At 36.7% G+C, this 27,648-nt stretch overlaps 1 protein-coding gene across 2 annotated transcripts in view; it reads left to right on the forward strand.

Moving 5' to 3' along the window:
* Positions 1-3,359: 3,359 nt before the first annotated feature.
* Positions 3,360-27,648, forward strand: part of GLG1 (golgi glycoprotein 1) — a 119,158-nt gene continuing 94,869 nt past the window's right edge. The window contains exon 1 of one of the 2 annotated variants that reach the window (XM_074370439.1): positions 3,360-3,892. In XM_074370439.1, the coding sequence (XP_074226540.1) occupies positions 3,392-3,892 (501 nt within the window). In that variant the 5' untranslated portion in view covers positions 3,360-3,391. The remainder of the gene's footprint in view (positions 3,893-27,648) is intronic. The other variant, XM_010968577.3, reaches the window with a different exon arrangement.

The raw sequence follows: 27,648 nt of genomic DNA on the forward strand, positions 1-27,648 counted from the left end.
TTTATCCTGGGGTGTGGCCTTTGTTCCTAGGGTGTAACCCTCCTGAGGTGTGAGTTAAAAGCCTGAGGTGTTTACCAAGGCCTCTCTATACCTCAGCAGGGTCCAAGCTCTAACTTCTCTTTCTGTAGCACTGCTGAAATCTCTTAATTTATTGCTCTCTCAGGTATTGTTTTCTTCTGGATTTGTTGGAGTCTGACCCCATGCATGCACAACTTAGGAGTCAGCCAGCCACTTGAGAGAAATTTGTTCATAGATTTTTTGGCTCTTTCTCTGTGGTTTCCTTTTCTCTGGTATTTTGACCCTTAAGTCCCAGCCACTTGGGGGATTGAACTTGAATCCACTTGAACTCCTACCTATCTGTATATTTTCAGCTCAATAAGATTACTGCTTTCTGCATGGACTCCATTCTTCTAAGCCACAATTTGGAAAGTCCACTCAGAAAAAAATCTGGGCTGGAGCTCCCCTATGTATTTACCTTTTTTCAAAGATTGTAGCCCCTCATTTCTGGACTGCATTAGTTACTTTATAATCCCTCTATAGATATGTTGTATATTTTATCTAGTTTTCATAGTTTTATTTCAGTGGAAATACAAACTCGTAGTCAAGGTTGGAATCAGAATCCTCCCCAATTACATATATATAGGGCCTGTAGAGCCCTATGTCATCTGACCCTTGATGGGTCTCTGACTTCTCTTCCCTTTTCCTCATTTCACTGCAGCCACATAGGCCTTCATTTTGAATGCTTATTCCCATGTCAAGGCATTGAACCTGTTAATCTCTGCTTTTAGAACTCTTTTGCTATGGTCTAAATGTTTGTGTCCCCTCCTTAAATTCATATGTTGAAATCCTAATGCCACTGTGATGGTATTAGGAGTTGGGGCCTTTGGACATGCTTAGGTCATGAGAGTCCTCATGAATGAGATTACTGTTCTTATAAAAGAGACCCCACAGCGCTCCCTCGCCCCTTCCACCCTGTGAGGACATAGCAAGAAGTTGGCAGTCTGCAGCCAAGTAGAGGGCCTTCACCAGAACCTGACCATACTACCACCCTGATCTCGGACTTCCAACCTGTAGAACTGTGGGAAATAAGTTCTGTTTGTAAGTCACCCAGTGTGTGCTGTTTTGTTATATCAGCCTGACAGGCTAACATATCTACAGATCACTGCCCCCCCCCTTTTTTTTTTACTGATTTATGCCAATTGGCTCTTAGCTCAATGATCACTAGCTGTTGTTATATAGAAGCTCCTACGCATCCCAGTCACCCTATATATCTTTTATTTTCTTCATAGCACTTACACTATGTGAAATTATCTTGCTCCTTGTTCACTGTCTTATTTATCTTTCATATAAGCCAGTTATTGAGAAATGTCTGGCATATTTTTAAAAATGCTTAACATATCTAGAGTGAGTTAGGGAAATGTGGATCAAGAAACAAAGGGTACAGTAAAGGGTAAAATGAAGTCCCAGTTTGTGATAGAGACAGTCTATTTTTTATTGAAAAGTCAGTGAGGCCAGGAGACCCAGTTCAGGTCAACCCTCTCCCCACTGGCTTGTGGGTTTGTGCCTAGACTTGCCTGATACAGCTTGAGCTGGCGGGTTTCCCAGATTTCTCTCAATTTCTTGCTTATTGGTCACTGTGATTTCAAGATAGGCACATATACTCGTCCCTATCTCTACAGGCAATCTGTGGCCGGGTGTAGGGTTTCCTCAGTCCAGGCTGTGAGCTGGCAACTGCTGGCTTCTCTTGGTGGATTGTCCATTTCTAGCCTTAAACTGGCTTCAAATAAACTCTCACTTGTCTGAGCACATGCAGACTCATCATTGAAAATTAATTACCCTTAGTGACTTTTCAAGAACTTCACTTCTCTAGCTGTCCTGAGATTTATTATTTATTATGTATCTGTTAAGGAACATGTACATTTATCTTGCCTACCCTGGGCTGTCTTAGTCAATGCTCAAGATTGGCAGTAGTCTTAGGACCACATTATAGCAGTAGCAGGGGTGAGTTTTGGTAGAGATGCCAACATGCCCTCATTCCTAGAGACAGAGGCCTGTGGTCACCCCCAGTGGGCAGTTTGTACCCCTAGAATATTCTCAGTCTCAGGTGTTCCTTATGGGGTCCATGAGCCCCCACCCAACTTCTCAGGTTCTAGTTATGTCTGATCTGGTCTTCACTGTCCATTTGTGGGTTAGGACAGCAGAAGCTGCATTTTTTTTTTAACATGGATGACCTATTGGGATCACATGTACCAAGCTGCCCTCATTTCCCAACGTGCTATATTGGCAGGACAGGGTAAAAGCACACCGTGCCAGTGGGAGGCCAGGGATTCTGGTCCCAAGCTGGCAAAGTTCATCCTGGGCAGGACATTTAACCCTGCTGTGCAGAACTATTACCATCTGTGCCATTCCTCAGCTGAAGTAGAACTCAACCCAGGCCTGATGCATGACTTAAATGACATAATGGGTGTGAAGATGCTTTGGGAAGATAGCAGCTCTTCTATGAAGAAGGAAGGGACACTGATGAGAAGTGAAATAACTATTCCTGAAAGACAGTTACCCAGGCACAGACTTAACCTGAAGCCTCAAAGACGTGTTTTGTTATTTTCTTCCCCTCCTTGAAACATGAGTTTAAATTCTGGCTTACAATCAGGACTCACATAAAGGGTTTCACAGTTTATTTCTAATACTGGCTATAACTTTTTTGAATTCCATATTGTGGGCCAGGCACTTTTTTTACTATTATTTCTAATCTTCACGATTATACTTAACATTAGAGCTCCTCCTCTTCTTTCTCAGATGAGAAGAATGAGGTCAAAGAAGTTAAGGGATTTGCCTAGTCTGCTGAAGAGCAAGGATTATTATGGGCTCTTTTCTTATTCTGGAACCTGTGCTCCTAACCCTGATTTAATGCTGCTTTCTTTTCCGGGTAAGAAAGGCTTTTGAGGCGGTGGAAGGAAGCAAGGAGTGATGCAAGAGGCTCTTAGATGCTGGAATACACCTGATGCTGTAAAGTTCACCTCTACACATAAAGTTTTTTTTTTTTCAAGTCACTGAACGGGTGGCATACTCTACCGGCCATCTTGGTTGTGGCAACCCCAATTCTTTTTTATTTTTCTGAGATGACAACCAAGGAAATCAGGCAAAGCCACCCCACCCAGGTTTCTTAAGGAGCACCAAGAACTCCCCTGGCAAAGAGCGCCGATTTCCCGCCTGCGTAGGTCCAGGGCGTGGGTCACTACTAGGGCGGGCTCTGAGCTGTACTCCCAGCTAGCGGGGTCCGAGCCGGCCGGGAAAGGGCTCGGGTGGACCTCGCTGGGCCCCGCCCCTCTTCCCGCCCCCTCATTTAAATACGCGGCGCCGGCGGGTGCGTCGAGCTCGCCGCGGACCCAAGATGGCGGCGTGTGGACGTGTACGAAGGATGTTCCGCTTGTCGGCGGCGCTGCAGCTGCTGCTGCTCGCGGCTGCCGGGGCCGACAAACTCCCGGGCCAGGGCGGCCACATCCAGGGCCAGGGCCCCGGGGCCAACTTTCTGCCCCTCGTAGGGCAGCCTGGAGGCGGCGGGCCGGCGGGTCAGCCACTGCTTCAGCTGCCTCAGTCATCTCAGTTCCAGCAGCAGCAGCAGCAACAGCAACAGCAACAGCAGCAGCAGCAGCAGCAGCAACAGCAGCAGCAGCAGCAGCAGCAGCAGCAACAACCGCCTCAGCAGCAGCAGCCGCCTTTCCCGGCGGGTGGGCCTTCGGCCCGGCGGGGCGGAGCAGGGCCTGGCGGAGCGGGAGGAGGCTGGAAGCTGGCGGAGGAAGAGTCTTGCAGGGAGGACGTGACCCGTGTGTGTCCCAAGCACACCTGGAGCAACAACCTGGCGGTGCTCGAGTGCCTGCAGGACGTGAGGGAGGTGAGGAGACGGGACGGGGACGGGAGGTTCAGGCCTAGTGAGGGCCCGAGGGTGTCGCCGGCCTTGGAAGCCGCTGACGCCGGTCTGTTGCTTCTCTCGCTTCCTCTGTTGCGCTCACTCCTTCCCTATCTGCCCCTCGTTCCTCGGCGCATTCCAAGAAGAGGACCCCACCCCCACGCCTCATTCCCTCTGGGGGTCTGGGACGCCGACCCGGGCTCCGGCCGCAAACGGCTAAGGCCCTGATGGTGTTGATGTTTGCTCCGGTCTTTTGTGTGATGCCCTAAGCACTGTGGCTCCTCGCCCAAGACCTGTTTAGGATTTTGCTGTCCGTTTAGACTTGGATAATTTGTAGCAATCCTTATAAACATGAAAAATGGTTGGCGTACTTAAGCTGGTAAAGAATGCTCTGTTTATTGGCGGTAGATAACGTTTGTTTAGATATCTCGGGTTGTATTCTGATATGTATTGTGGTTTGCAGCCGTATTGACTGTCTTTCCCTTGTTCTTTTGTAATTCGAAAATTCCTGTTATGTACCAGCTACTGAAACTGTGTGCTTTTTCTTCTTCACTTCTTTTCATCAGTTTGTAGTGAATCTCAAGTGTAAGCTATTATGCCAAGTGATTTAGAGTCTCAAAGCTTGAAAAGTTGGGGCAGCATTTGAGGCTGTATTGATTGGGTTGTGGGGTCTGCCTTTCTGATGACTGAATATGATTTTAACAGTACGTCTTAATGCAGTCTAGGTTTGATGTTGTTTGATGTTTGATGTAACATAGAGAATTTCTTCTTTAGATTTAATGCTGCAGATGTAAGTGCATATTTGACCATTCCCAACGTTTGGGAGCAAATCTGGTAGGGATACTTCTTTCTAAAGGTTTGGATATATGGAATCAGGCCCAAAGATTGACAAGTAGAGTGAAGCTGCTCCTTGATATAACTTTATTTGGGAAATTGTTACCAGAATTGTGTAAGGTGTTCCTGGTCATGGGAAGACCACTGGTTTGTGAAAAATTGCTAGTCTTCGCAATTTTTCTCCCTTCATCCCACTGTGATATTTGCTCTGATATTCCATACAGAGTAAGTAATTCACAATAGGAAAAGATACCTACTCAGGAGACCAAAAGGACATTTCCAGAGCCATCAGTGATGTGGGGCCTTAGATGACTTCTCATCTACAATTTGAAAACTAGAAAGATAATCCCTTGTTATTTATTCTTCAGCTACTCCTCTAGTAGATACAGCTAAGATTCTTAACTCGGTCAACCTTTTTGAAATTTTCTGTTTGACCTTTGATGATATATAATAGATGTTATTCCCTCAAATTAGGATCTTAACATTGGAGACCAAACATTTGGTTAGTGGTTTCTGGCAGAAACAGGACGTTATTAGAAAAAGTGTCAAAAAGAGGCCTATTCATGGGGTACTTATCTCTTTCTTTATGTGTATCAGATAGAGACTTTTGGCAACCTTCACCTACACGAGCCTCTTCCTTTGACATGCATGTAAAAGTGGGTGGCAGCATGTAAAATCCATAAATATCTTAGATTTGACCTCTTTTGGAGTCTGTTTAATTTGGTAGGTGCTATCTTTCTTGCATTGCTTAGTGCCAAGAACCTGGCCTAAAAATGTAGTCTCTGCTCCGCCTTTGACTGTAAGATTCCCAGCAAGTATATTGTTTTGGTAACTACATTTTTCTTCCTTTATGGGGATGTTATATAAACTCTTTGAAGGTAGTTACTAGATCCTGTATTTCCTTTGTTAACTTTCCAGAGTACCTAGTTCAGTGCTGACACTCAGTAAATAATGTTGACTGATTGAGGATGAGTAAACTAATGGAGTCCTTTTTATGCTCCAGAGAGAGGAAGAAAAGGTGTCATCTAGATTGGAAGTGGGAGTTTTGGGGGAGCAGGGCTGTCCAAATTTCTAATTTTCTTCCAATTTTATAGACATAAAAATTGAAAGAAGAGTACCGTGAACAACTGTGTATATTCTTCAAGAGGATAGAGCTATTTTTAAGCTACTTTTTTTTTCCTTTAAAGACAGTGAAAGGAAATTTTATTCCAATTAGTTTGACAATTAGTTAAGTCTAATGTATGTGTTTGAAACAATTAAAAAAGTAAACTAGCTAGGCACATTTGGATGAAAGTATGGAATATGTTTTGTATGTGCTTTTTGGTAAGTAGGACAGTTTGATAGGGAAGTAGACATTTGTGCTTCTTTATCCCTTTGGATACATATTTGGGAAGATTGTTCTCTGTTCTTGCTATTAGAATTAAGAAAAGGCAAAACATGTGACTGTTTAAATGGCAGTGTAGTAAACCACATTTTTATTTTGAAACATTATGGGTATATAGTTTTAGGTTAAGTCTTAAGTTCAAATATTTTAAGGTTCACTTTAGTGTAGTTTTCAAAGTTATGTACTAATTCACTTACAGAATCTGAAGGTATTTATGGATGCTTTGAGTTTGTCTAATGCATCATATGCCAACAAATTAAAATTTTATGTGTAAACTGTAGTAAAACTGCATATAGTCTCATTTTGGCCTTTGTTTTGAAGGTATGTGTTACAGTTTTTTAATGCTCTCAGATGAGTCATACTTTTTAAAAGGTCAAGTATTCCCAGTGGGCAAGCTGTTACATAGTGAGTATAATAGCAGTAATGGTGGGACTGGAGTCCTGGTTATATGTATATATTTACAACTAGTAGTGGTTCTAGTTATAAAAACATATAATTAGAAAGTATAAAGGGAAAAAGGAAGAATATACCCTGGACTGTTCTGCCAGCTAGAGTAGTAATACCAAAGAAAGAGAAGGTACAGCTGTCTAGTTTAGTATTGGATAAAGAGATAAGACATGCTTTATATTGAGAGTAATTTTAAAATACTTTATATGTTTTTGACTAAAATGACCAATAATGTCTTGTGTTTAGAAGATTCAGATGGAGACATTGGTTCCTTAGAACAAGTTTATTAGTGATGTGCAGAGTTTTTATTAGGTTTTTTTTTTTTTGTCGTTGTTAGATTTAAAAAAAAAAACAAAAAAATCTTTCTAATATGGACAATTTCAAACATAAACAGAATTAGAATAGTATGATTACTTGCTAGGTATACATCACCTAGCTTCAACTATCCCCACTTTTTTTTTTTCCGTCACAGAGGTTAGGAAAATGGCATATTTTAAAGCAAATCCCAGACACTATGTCGCTTAACTTATAAATACTTCAATATGTGTCTCTGATAAGATCTTAAAAAAATAAAACAAGAACCTAAGTGTTAGTTTTACTGTTTAAAAGCATCATGAAATGTTTCTCCTGAATTTCTTGGTACCTTCTCTTGATGTATCAGTTTTAGATTATAAATTTGTGACCACTATCTCTAAGTTATGCACATAGTGAATGTTTTGTATATATTTATTTAAGATGGATTGTTTTATATATTGAGCAGGAATTAACATTTCAACATTTACAATACAGTATACCCATTTTCAAACTCACAGGTGAATGTTTTTCTTTCTCTATTCTTAGCCTTTTACTTAGTTGTATCCTAAGATAGTGTACTACACTATCTATATTATCTCATTTAATACTCTTAGTAGTCCTGTGAGGCCGATAGTGTTGTCTTATTATCTTAGTTGAGAAATAGGCTCAGAGAGATGAAGTTATTTGTCCAATCTAATTTGTCCTGTCCTAAGTATTAGAGCTGGTATTCAGCAAGTTCTCTTTGACTTCAAAGACCGTACTCTTTCTAAGCTACCATGGATGGTTGCAGCTAGGGAAATTAGTATGTGGCTGTTGACAATGCCAGGGGTTTGTAAAAGAACACTAAATGAGAAGAATTGCCTGGAATTAGAATCCTCTTTTCTTCACTACCAGGAACAATTGGGTAGCAACAGCTTCTTTGCATTGTAGTATTGTAGATTTTTCAGGTGGACAGACCTCCATTATTAGACAAAGCTAATTTAGTTACTAGTCTGAGTCCATCATGAGCAGCATTTTTGCTTAATGAAAAGATTTTCAAGTCCCATCTCACCTTAAGCTTAATTTGTGTTAGTATAATGGTAGAATTTAGATACATTCTCCTATTTGTATTGAATCTGTGGAACAGCACAAAGAGGACTAAAGCTGGCAGGCACTGCCATTAACTAATTGTATAACTCTGGGCAAGTCATTTGACCACTGTGAGTCTCAGTTTCCTCATGTATTAAATGAGAGATTTGGGTAATATTACAGTTTCTAAGATCCCTGTTATTTAGCCTATATAAGTTGTTTCCTGTACATATTCTCTGTATGATGTATTTTATAGTTTCTAGGATTTATATGTATACCATCTCCTGATATCTTATTCACTCATGGGGGGAAATTGTGATATGAATAACGCAAACAGCAATTAATCCAAACATTGTTCAGCTTTAGGGTATATTATGGTTGTTTTGTTTGAGCCAGTATGGAATTTCCTACTATGCTACCTCTCAGTGGTTGGAAGCACTCTAACCACATAATCAAGGCATTATTGATCTCCTATTATACACTTACCGCTGTGGAAGAACACTAATACTTAAAGACACCACCATTGCTTACAGTTGGTTTGATAAACGAGATTATGATCAAGAAACAATTATGTAAGAGAGTGTTCATCACTTGGTGTCACACAGACAGTAAATTCTTTAGGGCAATGAAAAGAGCACAAAATTAGGGTTTAGACTTGGATGGAACCCAGCTCTGCTACTCTTAGCTTAAAAATCAAATCACTTTTTTTCCCTTAAGTACGGACGCTTTACTTTATGCTTGTAAGTGAAGCTAGACATGAGTTCTTGAGTTTGATGTACTAGTTATATTTTTCTAATACACTTAAAATATATGACCATTAAAGTATACAATGCTAATACATATTGCCTGAAATCATCTTGCTTACCACCTATGGTGCATGCTTTGGAAGATGCTAAGACTGGATTATCTCTTAAGATCCTTCCAGCTCTGGTACTTTGTGATTCTGTAACCTGTAGGAATAAAAACATATGCAAGAGAATCATAAGCACAGGTGAAAAGAAATTAAGGGGGCTGGTACTGACTGAAGTAGAGAATTTGAGAATCTTTCAGAGTTCAGGTTAATAAGGGCCTTACCTGCCACACTGGCTCGTTCTCCAAGTAAAGACCAGAAATGGGATGTGTTTTTATCTGAATCTGAGATAAAAATATTCTTGCAGATGATTAAGTTACCTGTAAAATAGCACTGTCATTTGTGGAAAGCACTTTTAGGAAGTCTCTTGATAAGAGTGCTTTACAGTATAGAGTTGCTTAATAATTCATTGTTCTTTGGAAGAAAATGAAATACTTGAACAGTCCAAGAGATGAAATGATACATTTCTCATTTGTACACTTCTCCTAATGTGTTGAAAACAAATTTAGTTAGTAACAGTCAAAAAAACTTTTCCTGTTTATGTAAGCAATGTATATATTTTAAAAAGAAGCAGTTAAAATGGTTTATAGGATGTCATGCAAATTTTTCATTCTTCACCAAACATTTATTGAATACCTCCTATGTGCAAAACACTGTGCTTAATGTTAAAGCTTACAAATATATGATAATGGTTAGCTTTTACTGAGGGCTTTTTGTGTTCCCCACCCTAAGGGACTGAATGTTTTCTAGGCATTTTATCTCATTTAATCCTATGAGAGATATATTACTAGTATTATTTTAATTTTTTTTAAATTGAAGTATAGTCAGTTTACACTGTTGTGTCAATTTCTGGTGTACAGCATAATGTTTCAGTCATACATGTACATACATACATTCCTTTTCACGCTCTTTTTCATTATAGTTACTATAATACTATACTAATATATGTAAAATAAACAAAAAGTTTCTACTGTATAGCATAGGGAGCTATATTCAGTATTTTGTGGTAACCTATAATGAAATAGAGTATTATTATTTTTTAAATGAGGGAACTGCCTCAGGGCCAGTAAGTAGTGGAATTAAGGTTTGAAAGCAAGTCTGTCCAGCTGTGAAATATCTCATCTCCACCCTCGCCCCATCCCTGTGGTAGTCCAGGGTGGTAGTCAACAGCTGTATGTAGCTACTGAGCTACTGAAACGTGAGTAGTTTGAATTGAGGTGTGCTGTAAGATGCATGCTTGATTTTGAAAACTTAGCACACACAAAAAGGTGAACTATCTCGGTTTTTATATTGAGTACATGTTTAAATGACAATATTTTGGATATATCGGGTTAAATACATTATTAGAGCCAATTTTACTTTTTATTTTTTAATGTGACTACTAGAAGACATAAAATGATATATGTGACTTCTATTATATTTCTATTGGACAGCACTGATCTGGAAAAAGAAAAAGATATCTTTATTAAAAACCATAATACAAGTTATGAAGTTGTTAAGTGCCATAAGTGAAGGCTAAATTAAATGCTGTGGACATATGGTGGAGGAAATGGTCGAAGAAATCAGAAGAAAGCTCTTCAGTACTTTTCACTCTTAAATTGGTTGTTCACATCGTGAAATTCTTAATTTAGCTACCTTAAAATGTCCGCTGATCTGATTAATGGATGGATCTTATCTTCCACATGCTGAATTTATGAGTTGTAAGGGGTACAGTAGCTCCTTCATATTGAGAAGAGCTCTACTCATGAAACTAGAAGTCAGTAAGTGACTCATCTTTATTTGGTTGAATTAGATGTAGTCAAAACTTAAGAAAGAATCTCAAGTGATGGCCCTCAGAACTGTGCCAATTCTAACCCTTGTATCTGCATTAAAATAGAGTGTGGAGGAACAAGAAGTGTGGACTGGAATCTAAAAACAATGAATTAAGAGAACCAGGCATCTGTTTTCATTCAGTTTTAATAATTATACTGAAATTAGAAAATTATGTTAGATTGACTGCATAGTATTTACAGTATCTACACATTCTACTGAAGGCTTGAATAACATGTATAACTCTATGGGGGGGTCATAATGAGAATGGGTACTTACTCAAATTCCTGGATCTGTACACTTGTAAAATAGAACAAACTGTTAAAACATTTCTTCGTTCCTTAAAAAAATATGTATAATGTATACTTAAATTCATAAGCAAGATAAATAGGGAAGTGAAATGATATATGAGAGAAATTAACCAGGAGAATGTGCATATGTTATAAACCAATTTGAAAGTAGAATAACAGAAAAAAGAAAAAGAAAGAAAGAGAAATCATGTTTAAAGAAGATGTTCTTATATCTAGGAAGATGTTCCTACACAGGCCAAATCAGCTCTGTAATGTGATAAACAACATGAAGAGAACAAAAATTTCAAGGAGGTAGAAGGGGATGTAATGGAGAGTTTTAATCGCTAACATAATCGATCATCTGTTAATTGGTGTCATCTACTGACCATTGCAGTTGAGATAATCAGTAGAGAAAGGTCTTGTGGTCATGTGGAGTTCATGACAGGAGAAGCAGTGTGGTGAATGGCAAAATAAAGTGGGCTCTGGACTATACTCCTGGATTCAAATCCTAGCTCACTTACTGTGACCTTGGACAAGTTTATCTCTTCAGCCTTCACTTCTTATCTATAAAATTGAAGTATGAGACCTACTCCCACAAGGTTATGGTGAGGATGAAAAAATTTTAAATATATAGACCACCCATCAAATTGCACTTGTCCATCAGTAGCCTTTGTTGTTGCAGATGACAGCTTTCAAGATAAGGTTTTATGTTCACGATCTTAAGAGAACTGTAATGTGCCACACCTTTTATATAATCCTTCCAAGGCTTCTTTAAGAAAACTAGTTGAACTCAGTTGAAGAGTAAGGTCAAGAACATTCATAGCATCTTTGCTGGGTATTTAAAATGCGTACATTTTGAGATTGTGGAGGGCAAAGGAGTGAATTCTCTGGGTAGAGGAATTCAGTTCTACCAAATGTTCTTTAGTTCTCTTGGCCTAAATGATGCCTAAATTTGGAATATACTGCCTGTCAAACAAAGGAAAACTCTATCACATAAGAGGAAAAAAATTAGCTCTTATATTCTGTAGACTGTGTTGCTTAAAACAGATCCTGTCTGTAGAATGGAATGACTAAGTAGCTGAGAAACAGAAGGCATTTATTGTTATCTTTTTTGCTCTTTGTAAAACCAGGTAAATATAAATATCACTGAAATTTTCCTGAAAGTTGGCAACTTTTCAGAGGGAAAGTAATATGTAAGGACTTTAATATTGCTAAGGTGGGAGTATTTTCTCGCCTGTGAAATAATCTATATTAAAAGTATAAATACATAAATTAATCACACATTAAGGACAGCACAAAATATTTTCAGTATGTGAGCCTTCTTTCCAAGGTAATTACGTAGTAGAGTTAGTTTTGAATAGTTTTAAAATAGTTAAAATTCCACAATCTCGTATTAAAACTCTGATTTGCTAGATTAGGACCTGACTGATATGTGTATAGATAAAAACTTTTAGTGTAGGATTGCTATTTTTAAAAAAAATCATTATAAGAAGATTCAAGAATGTGTACTATTGTATATTGATTTTCGACTTGAAAGTGTTACCTGAAACTGGAGAAATAAGAGCAGTGAAAGCAAAAGTCAGAAGAGATCGGTATGATTGGTGTGGTTCCCTTCCTCTTATGGAAACAAATTTACATTCTTTAGCTGATGATCTCAGGCTACTTCTCCATTCTTTAGCTTTACTTGCCACTAGCTCCCTGCACAACATCCAGCTGTTTGGTGACCATGCTCCATCAGAAGTAGTTTACTGGTGAAGGCTTCCAGAGTTATAGCTATTGAGTTTACAGGGTTTTTATGTAGATGTTGTTTGTCGCTGAAGATTTTATATTCAGTGATTCAAGACTTTACTGCCCCAGAATATTGTTCATTACTTTTCCCTTTGCACAGCCCATGCCCCTCCCCCATCAGTTCTCCTTTAAGCATTGTTTTCTGGCTTGCTTTTACTAGTAGATTAAACCTTAAGAATTACTAACATTTTTTATCATGTTTTGATCATATAAAAGCAGCAGTTTCATATGGTTCAAACTAATTGTTCATCTTGTTCAGATTTTGAGTAAATAATATCTGCTTCCGCTGCAATTTCATTGTTTCCTTTTGTATTATCCTGAAACCTACAGTTAAGAACAAGGAGATAGGAGAAATTTGGTCATTTCAGTGTAGGAATCTCATCTTGGGAGTCTTCCTGGAATTTTTTCCCCAGCTTGTCTTTGGTTTATCTGCCCCCAGGACTAAGAGAAGGGAACCAGTGTGGACTGTTGTATACTCTTGTGAAGGAAAAGCTGGGCTGGTCTAACAAGATAACTCACAGGTCTAGGAATGTGAAGGAGAGGCTGGGCTGGGCTAACAAGATAACTCACAAGTCTAAGTATTGGAATACTGATCTGAGTTCTGCTGGACTAACTTGTAAATCTAAGTTTATCAGTGTTGGTTTGCTGTTTATGTTTTTTTGCTAGCCAGCTGGATTTTCAAAGATACATATCTGGCTTTGGAATGTTTGTTTGCTGCCTCCCTGCCTCCACTTGTGTGATGATAATGCTGCTAAAGCTGTTCCATGCCTACTGGCCAAATACCCCAAGCTTGTACTTTACCCTATAAAACCTCATGCGCACGTCTTGGAGGTGCTCAGAGCTTCGGAGCAGAAGCCCCTCTGAGCCCGCCGGCGTAATACATCTGAGTACTCCAACCCTCCGAGTGGTGCTTGTTTCTTGGCTGGCCTGTCACTTCCATAACACTCTTACTCATTTGTGAAATATTTACAGAGCACTCATAGTGTGGGTTAATCAATAAGGAGGATGATTATTTGGCATAAAAATAGGTGACTTGAGAGTTTTGTTTCATAAAAAGTACTGTGTTCTGAAAAACTTTTCTTACCTCTCTTACAATAGGGGAAATGTGGAACCAGATGTAAATGTCAGAGAAGAACTCACCAAATATACTTGCTTTTTAAAAACTAAGTATTGACCTAACGACCTTCTGCCTAAATATTTAATTACTCTAAGTTGCTACCTAGCGTTTAGTTTATGGAACCGTTTTAATCTCATTTGCAGTTCTTGATGGTAGTATGCAGTAGGTAGGATAAATAGCAGCGTTATTTTACAGACAGAAAAACCGCAAGAATCAGATGGACTGTGATTTGCCCAAGTTATGTAAATACTAAGAAACGGAGCTTAGACTTCAGCTCTAGTGTTTTAAAATGTAAAGCCTCTGTTTTCCCATGTTACCACATTGGTTTTCTGATAACTTTCACATTGATGTAGATGGTACATTTTCATATTATTGTTTTTATATTTTTATAGCCCTTTCCCATTTTTATTTAAATATGTCGACAAATATTTGAACACATACTGTGTGCCCCTTACTTCTTCAGATAGTTTTTCTGTTTTCTCCTCTCCTGGACTTTGATCTTACTATAGGTTAAACTGCTTGCTTTTGTCTCACAGTCATGAGGCTCTGTTCTTTACCCTCCTCTCCCCACCAGCAGTGGTGTTTGGGTTTTTTTTCCTCTCTGTTTCATTTTGGATCATTACTGTTGATGTATCTTTAGGTTCATTGATCTTTTGTGCTTTTCAGTCTGCTATTAATGCCATCCATCCAGTGTATTTTTTAATGTTAGATATTCTATTTTTCATCTGTATATTCCGTTTCTCCCTTCATTATGTTCATATTTTCCTTTACAACCTTGAATGTGTTTGTAATAGCTGTTTTAAGTGTAAATTAAAAGAGCCATTCAATTACATTTTTTGCTGACTTTAGCAGAAAAAATTTTTAGTAGTTGCCAACAAAAATGAATACAAACCCCAAACATCTATAAGTTAAGCACCTATGCCGGGGCTAATAAAGAACATTCATATTAGATTATCACATACAGCTGTGGTATCCAGAGCTTCGGATATTTCAGAGGCCCCATGAACTTACCTCTTTCTGTTCATGGAGTTTCCTCTTGCTCCTGTAGAAACTTTTCCAGTATAATCTGAGCCATTAATGAGGGTGTGTAGTCCACCTCATTGGCTGGTTCCAGGAGCACTGGGGCAGCTCCATTTTCCCACACTCCATTCAGATACCTTTAAGGTCCTCATCTGCTAATTCCATCATCTGTCATTTCTTTGGTTTTTTTCTTCTGATTAATTTTTCTTCTGGTTGTCACATTCCTATTTCTTTGCATGTGTGGTGATTTTTTTTGTTGGGTGTTGGCCATTGTGAATTTTACATCTTTCTGAGTGCTGAATTTTGTTGAATTACTTTCATGAGTGTTGGGTCTGGCACACAGGTTACATGCAGGTCAGTTTGGTCCTTTTGAGGCTTGCTTTTAAACTTTGTTAAGGCAAGTCCAGAGCAGCCTTTAGTCTGTGCGTAATTTAATTCTACTGCTGAGATTTGACTCTTCTGGGATTCCACCCAGTGTCCCGAGTTATATGAGGTCTCTCCTTTCTGGGTGGTGGGAATGAACTACTCCTTGCCTTGTGTGAGCTTAAGAATTTTTTGGCCTATTTGTTTTTCAGTGTTTTGTTTCCCACTACACACACAAAGGATAGGACTTGACTCAGGAGGACCCCTCCAAAGATCTCCTGGGCTCTTTGTACAGCTCTCCTTCCCAGTACTCTCTCTGTCTTGCAAATCTGGCCACCTTGAATCCCCTGAACTTTGATTTCTCTCCTGTACTCAGCAAGAACACCAGATTCTGTCTGAGTTCTCCCTCCCTGTGCTGCAGCCTAGAAAACACTTCCTGGCAGTAAGCTAGGGTAACAATCAGGCTTTCCCTTCTCTCAGGGATCGTAGGCTTAAGCTGCCTGCTGGCCAGTGACTGAAAATTATTTCATATATTTTGTCCAGTTGTTAATTACTATGGGGGCAATTCCTGTAGTAATTAGTCCTTATGAGCAGAAGTAGAAATCACCATCCCTTGAATTTTAACTTCTGACATATCAAATGGAAACGAATAGGAGAATTTGTTAGAAAAGGAGATTGAGAATTATTGATTACAATTGCAAATATGCATATCTTTTGACCTAACAATCCTCCTTCTGAAAATTTATACATAACAGTATGATCAGTGTGTAGGCGGTATTTAATTGAAGCTTTTCTTCTTCTTTTTTTTTTTTTTGGTAATAGGAAACAATTGGAAGCAACCTAACATCCTTCAAGAGAGTGATCAAATCAATTATTGTGCTTCTATACAATGAACTGTTGTATTGCTGTGGAAAAGCAGTTCTTTATGTCAAGTATGGAAAGATCTCCAAGATCTGTTATTAAATTAAAAAAGTAAAGTTACCGCTTGTTATACTACCTTTTTTTTGTAATCAAAGAGGAAGAATAAAAAGAATAAAAATATTTATTAGTGTTTGCTTGTATTTGCATTGGAATGCTCTGGAAGGATACAGAAGAAACTAGGCTAATGGAGGATTAAAAATGAGTGGGAACTTTCTACTATATTCTTCATATTGTTTATTTTTTAAAAAATAATTGACACCTGAAACATTGTAAATCAACTATACTTCAATTTTAAAAAATGAAAAAAGTAATTAAAAATATTTGCGATATATGTATATGTTCCCTATTTAACTTTTTAAAAAATTAAGATGAAGCTCTTTTTTTCATTGCTCCATGTTGACAAAACTGCTTTAGCATGAGAGTCCCACAGGTATGATTTTGTTTTGTGTCAAGAGGGTCAGCTTGTAACTGGGTTGAGCCAAGCCTTTTACCAACTTTGAAGATAAAAGATTTCCTTAAGTATTACTTAGCATGGAATGAACTGCCATACCAAACCTAAAAATATCAGTGGTTTAACACAAGAGAAGTTGTGGAAAATTATCAGCCATTTGGTGATGCAGATACCCTAGTTTCTCCTATCTTCTGGTTCCATTTTCTAGGGCTCTATGCTTTCAGCAGGCAAGAGAGTCAGAAGCACTGCCTGCTGCTTTTTTTTTTTTTTTTTTTTTTAAAGTCCTTATCACCCTTCCTCCCATATAGTTCACAATGCCATAAAATTCACCCTTTCAACCACCTGTTCTTAAAAGCCCTGATCCCGAGGTGGTCCCAGCTCTTTTGTTCACATTCCACTGGTGAGAACTCTCCACATACATGCAGGGGACTCGGTAACGCACTCCCAGTGACAGCTCCCCCTGGTGAAAAGGAGAGCACAAAATGCTAGGAGACAGCTAGCAAGTTCTAACACAGTTATCTGGGCAAGCCAGGTCAGGTTCATGTGGCCAGCCTTTGATTTGTCATATATCAAGCAGTTATGTTCCTTCCCATTTTCTCTAGGAATGTGAAAGTTGTTGATAAACAATCAGATTTTTCTTTTCTGTGCTCTGAATGTATGGAAATACTTTATTGTAATCAGTTTTCAGTATTATAATCTCTTTGATTTAAAGTATGGAAGCAGTTTCAGCCTTGTGTAGTGATCTCGGTTCCAGTTTTATGCTTGCTGAGGGTCAAGACCTTGTTTCCTGTCCCTGATCTTTGAGCCTTAAGCCCTAGGTTAATGAAACAGTCTCCCTTCTTCCTTCCTGTCCTGGTGCCGCGGTTTTTAATCCTCCCTCCCTCCTTTTCCTGGCACTTAAGGGATTCTCCGTTCACTTTAGTTTATGCCTTTAAAATAACTTCGTTTATACTTCTTAGTGTTTATTGTTGAAGGCTTTTTAAGTTCTGTTCTTTGCTGAAGAACGTATATATTGCTAGAACCTAATTTCTTGACTTTTAAGACAGCTCACTCTTTGGATAACTGACATTGTTCATAAGTAACAGGGAGATAGATTACCATTTATTGGGCAGTTGTTATGCGCTTGTGTCCATTATTTTATTTAATCACCGCTGTTACTTTAAGAGGTAGATTTAGTTTCAGCCCCCATTTTATTATGAAAAAATTTCAAACATACAGAGAAATTTAAAAAAATTGTACATTGTATACCCATGTATACCCAACCATTAAAATTTTACCATTAACATTTTACTGTACTTGCTTTATCACATAATGATATTAGTTTGTAAGCTATATGAAAAAATTGTATTCCAGGTCAATTTTAATTCATAGCTCTTCTTGTGCTAAATAAAAACAGAACACTCTCCTATTGCCAGAACTTGAAAAAAAAAACCCCCACAAAACTTTCATCTTTTTTAAAAAAAAGCCCCCCAAACTTGTATCTTAAAACAATTGTATTTATTTTTTATTAAGTGTTTTTTTTTTTCTCCTCAAAGTGGTTGGGAAAACCAGTCTTTTCTGAAGCGGGTCTACTCATTCTGCTCTGATGAGCCAAGATCCTTGGACTTGATTTCTTTCCTTAGTTTCTGAAGATACTGTGTTCATAGTCAGCTGTTTCTCGATCTGGCCTTTCTATTATTATAAGTTTCAGTTTATGTAACCTATAAGGAATTCCAGATGATTCAAGATATACCAAGATTGGGAAATTGAGCTTTCTCCTGGATGGCAGACATTGCAACATGGCATGCAATTCAAATTGATAAGTGTTGCAACTTATGTGATTTTTTTATGAGGGTTTAACAATGCTGTGTAATGGTGATTTATAGATTGCATTGAGATAATAATAGATTCATTATTTAAATTAATTAGAACATAGCAAGTAGAATATAGCAAAAGTGCAGAATAATTGTTCCTCTGAGCCAGTATCCTCCATCATCCAAAGTAGTTGTTTGATAATTTAGTTATATTAATAATAGCCTGTATAGGATGCTGTCAACCTTTTGAAATGTCTGTTTAGGTTACTTTTTTTAAAATTCCATTTTGTTTCTCCATTTGATGATTGGGAGATCAGTCTATTGTGATGATAAATCAATTCCATTGTCATGCTGAAGTGCAGACATAGGTTTATTCTTGCTGTGCAGTGCCTATATTTCTTGGATTCAGAAGGTGACTGTCACCTGGAGGTTTCTAAGTATGAATTTAATGTGATTGGATATATGTTAAAATGCTATTGGTATTGGTAATGACTGCATTTTGCCAGGAAGGTATTTAAAACATTGGGTCTTGGTTTATTTTTTCTTTATTATGTGGTTAGGTTACAAACTAGAATACTTGTGAAGTGATGCTACTTGTTAAGGCAGACAAACTTTTTATATATTTATATAACATGTATGTAATAGTTTCCTTCACATGATTAATTTCTTTAGAATTCATCAGATTTTTAGCAGAGAAAAAGAAAGCACATTCAACAAAGGTGAGTTTTTACTCTCAGCACAGAAACAGATTATTCAAAGAAATAGTTGTGTGTATAGTTTTTACAACAAAATTTGGTCATTTTGCCATATTCAAAGTGGTGATACCCTACATTATTTAGTGTTTATTTGTATTTGTGTGTTTTTTTTTTTTCCCCAGCAAACTGAATAATTACTGACAAACACTTAAAGTTACTCATTGATATGGACTCTTAATATCCAATTCTGAAAGTTTAGAAAGTTAGTGCTTGTTCAAGCTGATATGCTGTTTTTCCGCTAGTGACACTTTATTGACGAAGTAAAGGGAATTATTTATTTTAATCAAAGGTGAGCATCATATATAATATTTTAAATTTTAAAACTAATTAAAAAAAATCTTTGGACCAGAAGACCATAGATGCTGAATTATTTTATGTAAGTCAATTTGGTGAGCTTCAGTTTCCTTAACTGTAAAAATGAGCAGTTGTAAGGAGTAAAGATTAAGTGAGGTGTAATAGATCTGAAAGCATTCTGTGGGATATGAAGAACTCGGATACTGATCAGGATGTTCTGTGAGAATTGGCACATTATCTGATGTCAATTTAGTGTTACATAAAAGAATCATGGCTCTTTGAAGGTTTGGGACAGTTTATGAACAAGTATTTAAATATAGTTTTTAGATAATTTAAAAGTATTCCCATTAATGTATGATTAGCTGCTTTGATATTTGTGTGTAAACTGTGATTTGATTTAATACTTTGGATTAGACTTCATAGGTTGCTTTTTATGTTGATGATAAACTTAATGGTAGAGACCTCTTGCTGTTATATGTGCCTTCACCATTTGTCTTAGCTTGAGGGCCTTGACCTGTGTATTTGCTTTAAGCTTTTATCCAGGGTAATTATTCAGTACCATTTAAAAACAGATTCTTTGTTTATGCCACTGTCATTTTTACACCCTTTTTCCTTAGTTCAATTGGGCAAATTGCTTAATATCTCTGGATTTAATATAACACTGGAGCTAAAACACAGAACAGTTGGAGTCCTTGTTTTGGTTCCTTTTGAAAAAGCAAAAAGGATTTTGGAATCCTTTTTAGAAAGTCATGGTAAAATTCCCATTGTTTTTTCTTGAGTTTAAATATGATGTGAGGCCAGGATTATTTTATAAAGTTCAAGGAGTATAACTGCTAAGGGTTTTGTTTTTTAATTGTTTTTAATCAGGTACTGAAGTCCATTTCATTCTCTATAAGCACTATATTTAGCAAGACTATCTGATAGTCTTCCCCTTCCTCCAGTAGTCTTGGGTCATATTTACTAGTGGTTTTCTGGTGGTGAGGTACCTGTCTTGTCTGCTATCTGTTAGTCCACCTGTCTTGTCTTTTTCTAATACAGATGTACTCTGGCTTTAATAATGCAGTTTTTCAGTTCAGGAAGTTCTTTGTATTGAAATGTGCATAAAACTATGCAGGCATGGGATTAAATCACTTAGAATTGTTGTGTTTTGAACATAAAGAATATTTTGAAAATTTGTTAATATTTCTTTCTCTATGGCTCTTACTATAAATGATATGAATAATCCATCTTAGGGAAAAAAGCATTATACTTACCATTAGAAAACCCAGTTTAAGTGATTGGACTTAAATAAGAAGAGAAACTAAGCCACTCGGTTGTATTACATACTATTATATTTCATAAAGATTTTAGCATAATAACACATGGTTGAATTTTTTTCTTATTTTTAGGTATATGTTTTGTAAATTTTATTTTGTACAGAAACAATCCCTTGAAAAAGAAACTTGCGGTTTCTTAATGAGGTGTATTATTTTAATAGACTTTTCTGGTGTTGAACCAGTGTGCATCTGTTATTTTAGGCAGCTGAATTAATTTGCCATAATTTTACTTAGAACTTTTGAATCTGTGAGCATTAGAATTTAAGAACATGTAAATCAACTATATTTCAATTTTAAAAAAGACAAAGGGAAACAAAAAAGAATATAAGGACAAATTTACAAAATGAAACTCTGAAACTAATTGATAAGAATGTTATAAATAATATTAATCATACCTTGTAAGACACACACCATAATAGATGATTTGTGAATTTATTGCCCACCAAACTTTGTTAACTAATGTTAGATGTTTGTGATACAATTAATAGTAACATTTCCGAAGTAATATTACTGATGGTGGTCTGCAGGGAACATAGATTATTCTAAGTCTCCTTTATAGGAGAGTCAAAGAGAAGATCAGTGTTTTTTAAAGCCATGGCCAATGGGAGGGGCTGCCCTGAGCAGCTGACAATAGTGTTCTTGGGACATTGAGTTCTTTAGTGAAATGTCTGCATTAGCTTAGATGTGTTTTTGAGTGAAATAGGAAATCACTGAAGATTATTGGGTAGGAGAATGGCCTGGTAGAACAGTTAAGGAAATTATTCTTGTGGCAAGGTGGGTTGAAGTAAGAAAGATCTGAAGGAGCTCATTGAGTAAACTGCATTTGTAATTAATTAAACTGTAAAGTAAAGACCTGGACTATAGTGGACTAGTAGCAGTAGAGACAGAAGTGGGATTGATGACTCATTACCTAGGAAAAATTTAAAGCGGTTTTCTTCATTTGCTTGACACATTTTGAGTAAATATTATTTACTACATGTCTGAACTTAACACTAGGTGCTGGGAGTGTGGGGATTATCATACCCCTCATCTCTCACTCCTAAAAAACATGATCCCTATTCTCAAGGGGCTCACTGTCTAGTGAAGGATATAGCTATTTGAAGAATCACCTAATGAATGGAAAATTATAGATATGATAAATGCTATGAAAGAGACGTATGTGGACATTTGGCTAATCAGAGAATCAGGAAATATTTTCCTAAGAAAATGATGATTGAGCTGAAGGAACAGTAGAATTTAATCAAGTGAAGAGAGGTTAAAGTTTAACTGTTAGGCTCTTTACAAAAATATATAATTCTTAGCTGGTGTTGAATTTGAAATGACAGCCAGACATTTCAGACGATTTCCAGTAAGAGGATGTAAATTGGGAACTAAATCTTAAACTGAATCGAAATTTTAGTCATTCAGCTTAAAAGGCTATAGTTGGAGGTATGAAAGTGGTTGAGCCCTCTTAAAGAGTGTCTAAATAGAGGAGTATGATTCCAAGGACTGAGCCCTGGGGGAATGCTCACAATTGAGGGTTGGAAAGAGGCTTGTTGAGGGAATTATAGGGAACAGAAGGAATGGTTGAGAGTTAAAAGAAGATTTAGAAGAGTTGTTAATTGTGGAGGCCAAAGAGGGAAATTTTAGTTGTGGGAGCAAAGGAAAGGAAATTTTGAAAGGAAGTAGTAGTAACCACTAGGGTAAAAGAGTAACATAGTTAAGATTAATGTCTGAGAAAAGAGCATGGTTTTTGGTAAATAAAGATAGAACAGATTCTGTAGAAACCAGATTTGGACTATTTAAAACTATTTTAGTCTTTCAGAAGTTTGAGAATGACAAGAAGTGAGAATATATGGAAGGAAGGATATCACAGTTAAATAAAGGTTTTTCAAGAGTAAGGAAATTCATTTTAGTTTAAAGGCAAAGAGAAAGGAACCAGTAGAAGGTGAAAGATTGGAGATACTGGTGAGGAATGTGAATATAAATGCTCATAAAGGAAGAAGGAAGGAGGAGATTCAAATCAGTAAAGGCTATAGCCCTTTTGAATTGCACAAACCTTACCACTTCCCAAGGGAGTTGCTGTCTTAGGTTTAATTTACAATCCACAGAATAAAGGTTATTCTGCTTTTCTTCTTTTTTTCCTTCTTCAGAACCGTTTCATTCTTAAGTTTCAGTGGATGTAGAGTTTTTTAATCCCTGTTGTCCACAATAATTATGTAGTCACTTTCAAAATTGTCACCATGTTGATTAGTGTTGCAAGGTAGTTTTGGGATGGAGCCAAACACTTGGGGCTTTGTGCCCTACAAATAATGTGTAGTAAGCCTGGGTTGCCTCTAGGAAAGTACATAAAAAATGGATTAAACGCCATTCTGAAGTAGATGCAGAACAGTTAGGAAAAGCACCATAAGTAGCTGCTGTAAAGAATTCCAGCTTTAGAAATGCAAAATGTCAGAATCACAAAAAGTGAACATTCTCTATCCAGCCAGAAGTTTTTTTTTTAATACATCATATAATGACTAAATTTTATCATGGTGTCACCTGATTTTGTGTCTGTGTAATAGCACTTGGCCTCGGGCTCTAGGTGTATATGCGTGCTCATAGCAACACAACTGTTGTATTCCCAGTTGCTAGCCTAGTGCCTCTTAGATACTCAATAAATCTTTGATGAAAAAAGTAACTTTTTATTGGGTGTGAGTAATTAGAAACTTAATTATTTTAAGTTTCTCTGCCAGTAATGCAAACAAGAATTACCTGCTTTTGTATAGTTTGTTTTCAAACTTGGCATCTATCCAACTGTTTTACGATTATACCAGAAGCATACAAGTTAAAAAACAACCCAAAACTGTGCCATTAATTTTTTTCCCTTTTTTTTTTTTAGTGGTAAAATATACATAGCAGAATTTACCATTTAAACCATTTTTTTTAGGTATACAGTTCAAAATGAATTAAGTATATTCACATTGCTATGAAACCATCACCACAATCCATGTCCAGAGCTTTTTATCATTCCAACTGAAACTCTATACCCATTAAATAATAACTACCTATTTTCCCTCTCCCCAGCCCCCTGGTGACCACCATTCTGTTTTCTGTCTCTGAATTTGACTACTCTGGTACTTCATATAAGTGGAATCACAGACTATTTGTCCTTTTGTGTCTGGCTTATTCATTTAGTGTCTTCAGATTTCATCCATGTTGTAGTGTGTGTCAGAATTTCCTTCCTTTCCAAGGCTGAATAATATTTTATTATATGTATAGACTGCATTTTATTAATCCATTCAGCCATCAAGCAACTTGGGTTGCTTTCACTTTTTGGCTATTGTGAATAATGCTACTATAAACGCATGTATACAAATATCTAAGACCCTGTTTTCAGTTCTTTTGGGTATACAAATACTCAGAAGTAGAATTGCTGGATCATATAGTAATTCTATTTTTAATTTTTTGAGGTATGACCATACTGTTTTCCACAGTGGCTGCACCATTTTACATTCCCACCCACAGTGCACAAAGTTCCGATTTCTCCACATCTTCTCCACCACTTATTTTTTTATTTTTTTAAATAATCTGATGGATATGAAGTGATTTTTTAAAAATTTACATTTCCCTAATTAGTAGTTATTTGGGCATCTTCATGTGCTTATTGGCCATTTGGATGCCTTTGGAGAAGTGTCTGTTCAAGTCCTTTGCTCATTTTTTAATTGGGTTACTTGTTGAGTTATAGGAATTCTTTATGTATTCTGGACATTAACCTCTTATCAGATAAATGATTTGCAAGTATTTTCTCCTATCCTATCGGTTGCCTTTTCACTCTGTTGATTGTGTCCTTTGATTCATAGTTTTTAATTTTGATGTAGTCCAGTTTATCTATTTTTTTCTTTTGTTGTTTGTGCTTTTATATCATATCCAAGAACTCATTGCCAAATTCCAAGTTTTTCCCTCTATGCTTTCTTTTAAGAGTTTTATAGTTTTAGCTCTTACATTTAGATCTTTGATTCATTTTGAGTTAATTTTGTACATGCTGTAGGGTAAGGATCCATCTGATTCAGTTTTTTGCATGAGGGTGTTCAATTTTTCTGACACCATTTGTTAAAAAGACTGTCCTTTCCCTCATTGAATGGTCTTGGTACCCTTGTTGAAAACCATTTGACCATGAAGTTTATTCTGGGCTCTTTGTTCTGTTCTGTTGGTCTGTATGTCTGTCTTTATGACAGTACTACAGTTTTGATTACTGCAGCTTTGTAATAAGTTTTGAAATCACTAAGTGTAAAATCTCAAACTTTGTTCAAGATTGTTTTGACTGTCCAGGGTTCCTTGAGATTCTATATGAATTTTACATTTTTCTATTTCTGCAGGAAAAAAAAAAACACAAAAAATACTATTGGGTCTTTGATAGGGATTGCATTCAATCTACAGATCTCTTTGGATAGTTTTGCCGATATTGTCTTCCAATTCATGAACATAGAATGTCTTTGCATTTATTTTTGTCTCCTTTAATTTTTTTCAAGTGTTTTGTAGTTTTCGGTGTATGAGTCTTTCTCATCCTTTAAGTTTATTTCTGTGTGTTTTTTCTTTTTGATGCTATTATAAATAAATTATTTACTTAATTTCCTTTTCAGATTGTTCGTTCCCCTAGAGTTTTTAACTCTTAAGCTTGTCCACACTGGAGTAATTATCAGTAGTAGTGTAAGTGTCCCTTACTGGGTACTGGCTCCAGCAGCGGACTTCTGCTCCTGGGCTTTAGCTTCCAGTAAACTGTGATTCTCTGTATACACCCATCTCTCCAATTTTAGGGAAGGGGTTTGCCCCATGACTTCAGGTCTCTGACGGATCTCAGAAGAGTTGGTAGTTTTCAGTTTGTTTAGCTTTTTTCTCATTGTGAGGATGGGAGTGATGATTTCCATGCCGGACCAGAAATCAGAAGTCTCCCAGGCTCCTCTTGTACTTTTCCAATACCAGCCCTGGAATCAACCACTTCTCTAACGAGCTCTACTTCCTTTTAGTGAAGAGTGGTATATAGAAGCCAAGGCATGGGTGCTAGATGTGTTCATTGCTACTCAGGTGTCATTGCTTTGGCAGACAGAGCCAGAAAATGTATTGTGTGTGTATTTACAAACATGCATTCATATAGATGTATGCACACACACATATGTACACATGTATATATACACATGCAATATGAGTGTGTGTGCACATAGACATCTATTCTATTCATATCTATATGTGTATATATATAGATAAACATAATGAAAGCTGATTTTTATTCATACTGATGCCTTCAATACCACAGGATTCATTTTCGTTTTCTCCCTTTCCACATTTATAATTTATAATTATATGTAATTTATGATTATATATTTATAATTCCCTTCTCTAATAGTGAAAAACTTGGTTCCTGCTATCCACAAATTACTATTTAATTGCTGAACCCTGACCTTGTAATACTCTTAAAATAGTTTCAGAATACTAAACTATGTCATTATGAGAAAGCAGACCTACTAACTAGAGCTCAGAAAAATCCCACCTACCTGAATTGCTCTAAAAATAAATATGTTGCTCAAGTGGTAGAGCACATGCTTAGCATACACAATCTGGGTTCAATCCCCAGTACCTCCTCTAAAAATAAATAAGTAAACTTAATTGCCTCCCCTCCAAAAAAAAATTAAAATTAAAAATAAATATGTTAAAGTGAAACAGGAAACATCTCTTTATCTCAAGTTAGTTAACTGCTCACTTTTAAGTTATAAAACATTGTAAACATTTCATAATTATTTTTCTTAATTGGTAATTCTTGGTTGGAATTTTTAGGAAAAGATTTTGTCATGTACACCTCTGCAAATACCGTGAAGTACAAGTCTGTCACTTGTTCGGAAAAAAAAGTGGAATGTATATTAACAATACTTAAAAGTTCTAAAAATTGATGCCTGATTAAAAAACAAATAGAAACTTCATTGCATTTATTGTTAGTGTGGTTTTGATTCTCAAGGACTTCCTATGATGAACTTTTACTTTTCCTTTACCCAAACCTTCAATCTCCTATTTTTCTGATAGGTCCAGAAAAGCCTCACTGGAATTTGTCCTTAACCCCATTATGAGGAACATTTTCAATTTAGTTCTTTGATTTAGCATCTTTACTATGTGACAGCCTTTAGGATTTAGATTTGTGCTTTAAACAGTGGTGCAGCATGAGATTAAACTTTTCTGGAAAAGTTTTGCCAGTATCTTTAAATGAAGATCTCTTGAGTTTTTGAAATGGTTTGTGCATATAATTTCTCCAATCCTGGTACAGTATTGCTGTTCAGCATTGCTGGGGCAGCCTTTGAATCCTGTGATTCAGCATCCAGCCCACTTATGTGGATTATTAAGAGCCGGCTCTTAAAAAATGCAGAACTTTCAGGACACATTTACCTGTTTTCAGCTAGTTAAAGATTACTGAAATGCCTTGTAAGACCATGTTATCTTGGAAGAACATTGTTTCAAAGGTCCTTTCTTAAATCTTGTTTGAACCGGATGATTTATGCAAATGGCATTTTGGAGGACTTAAAATCAGTTATCTCTAGACCAGATAACTTTCTTTTGTGTACTGAAGCACAGCAGAATAGAATAGGAGTACATCTTAAGAAATGCTCCCATACTTACATAGATACCATATGTCCTGGCAAACATGTGGATTTTGTTTCTTCCCCTCCTTTTTTTTTTCATGTTTCAGTGCATAATTTTAAGTCAGAGTGCAACCAGGTTTATAATGGAAAACTGTACTATCCTATTTTAGCTCTCCCTACTTTCAACTCTTTTCGCTCTTTATTCTTGTATTTATTGAAGTAGAATTTATTTATTTATGAATTTCTTTATTTTTATTTATTATTTATTTATGAATTTATGGAGTAGTATTTATTAAGTAGAATACTTATGTTCTCTTTTTTGTTAGACAGTATCTATTGATTTCTTACAAATGATTTACATTT

Source organism: Camelus bactrianus, chromosome 9, assembly GCF_048773025.1.
Source record: "Camelus bactrianus isolate YW-2024 breed Bactrian camel chromosome 9, ASM4877302v1, whole genome shotgun sequence".
Lineage (NCBI taxonomy): Eukaryota > Metazoa > Chordata > Mammalia > Artiodactyla > Camelidae > Camelus > Camelus bactrianus.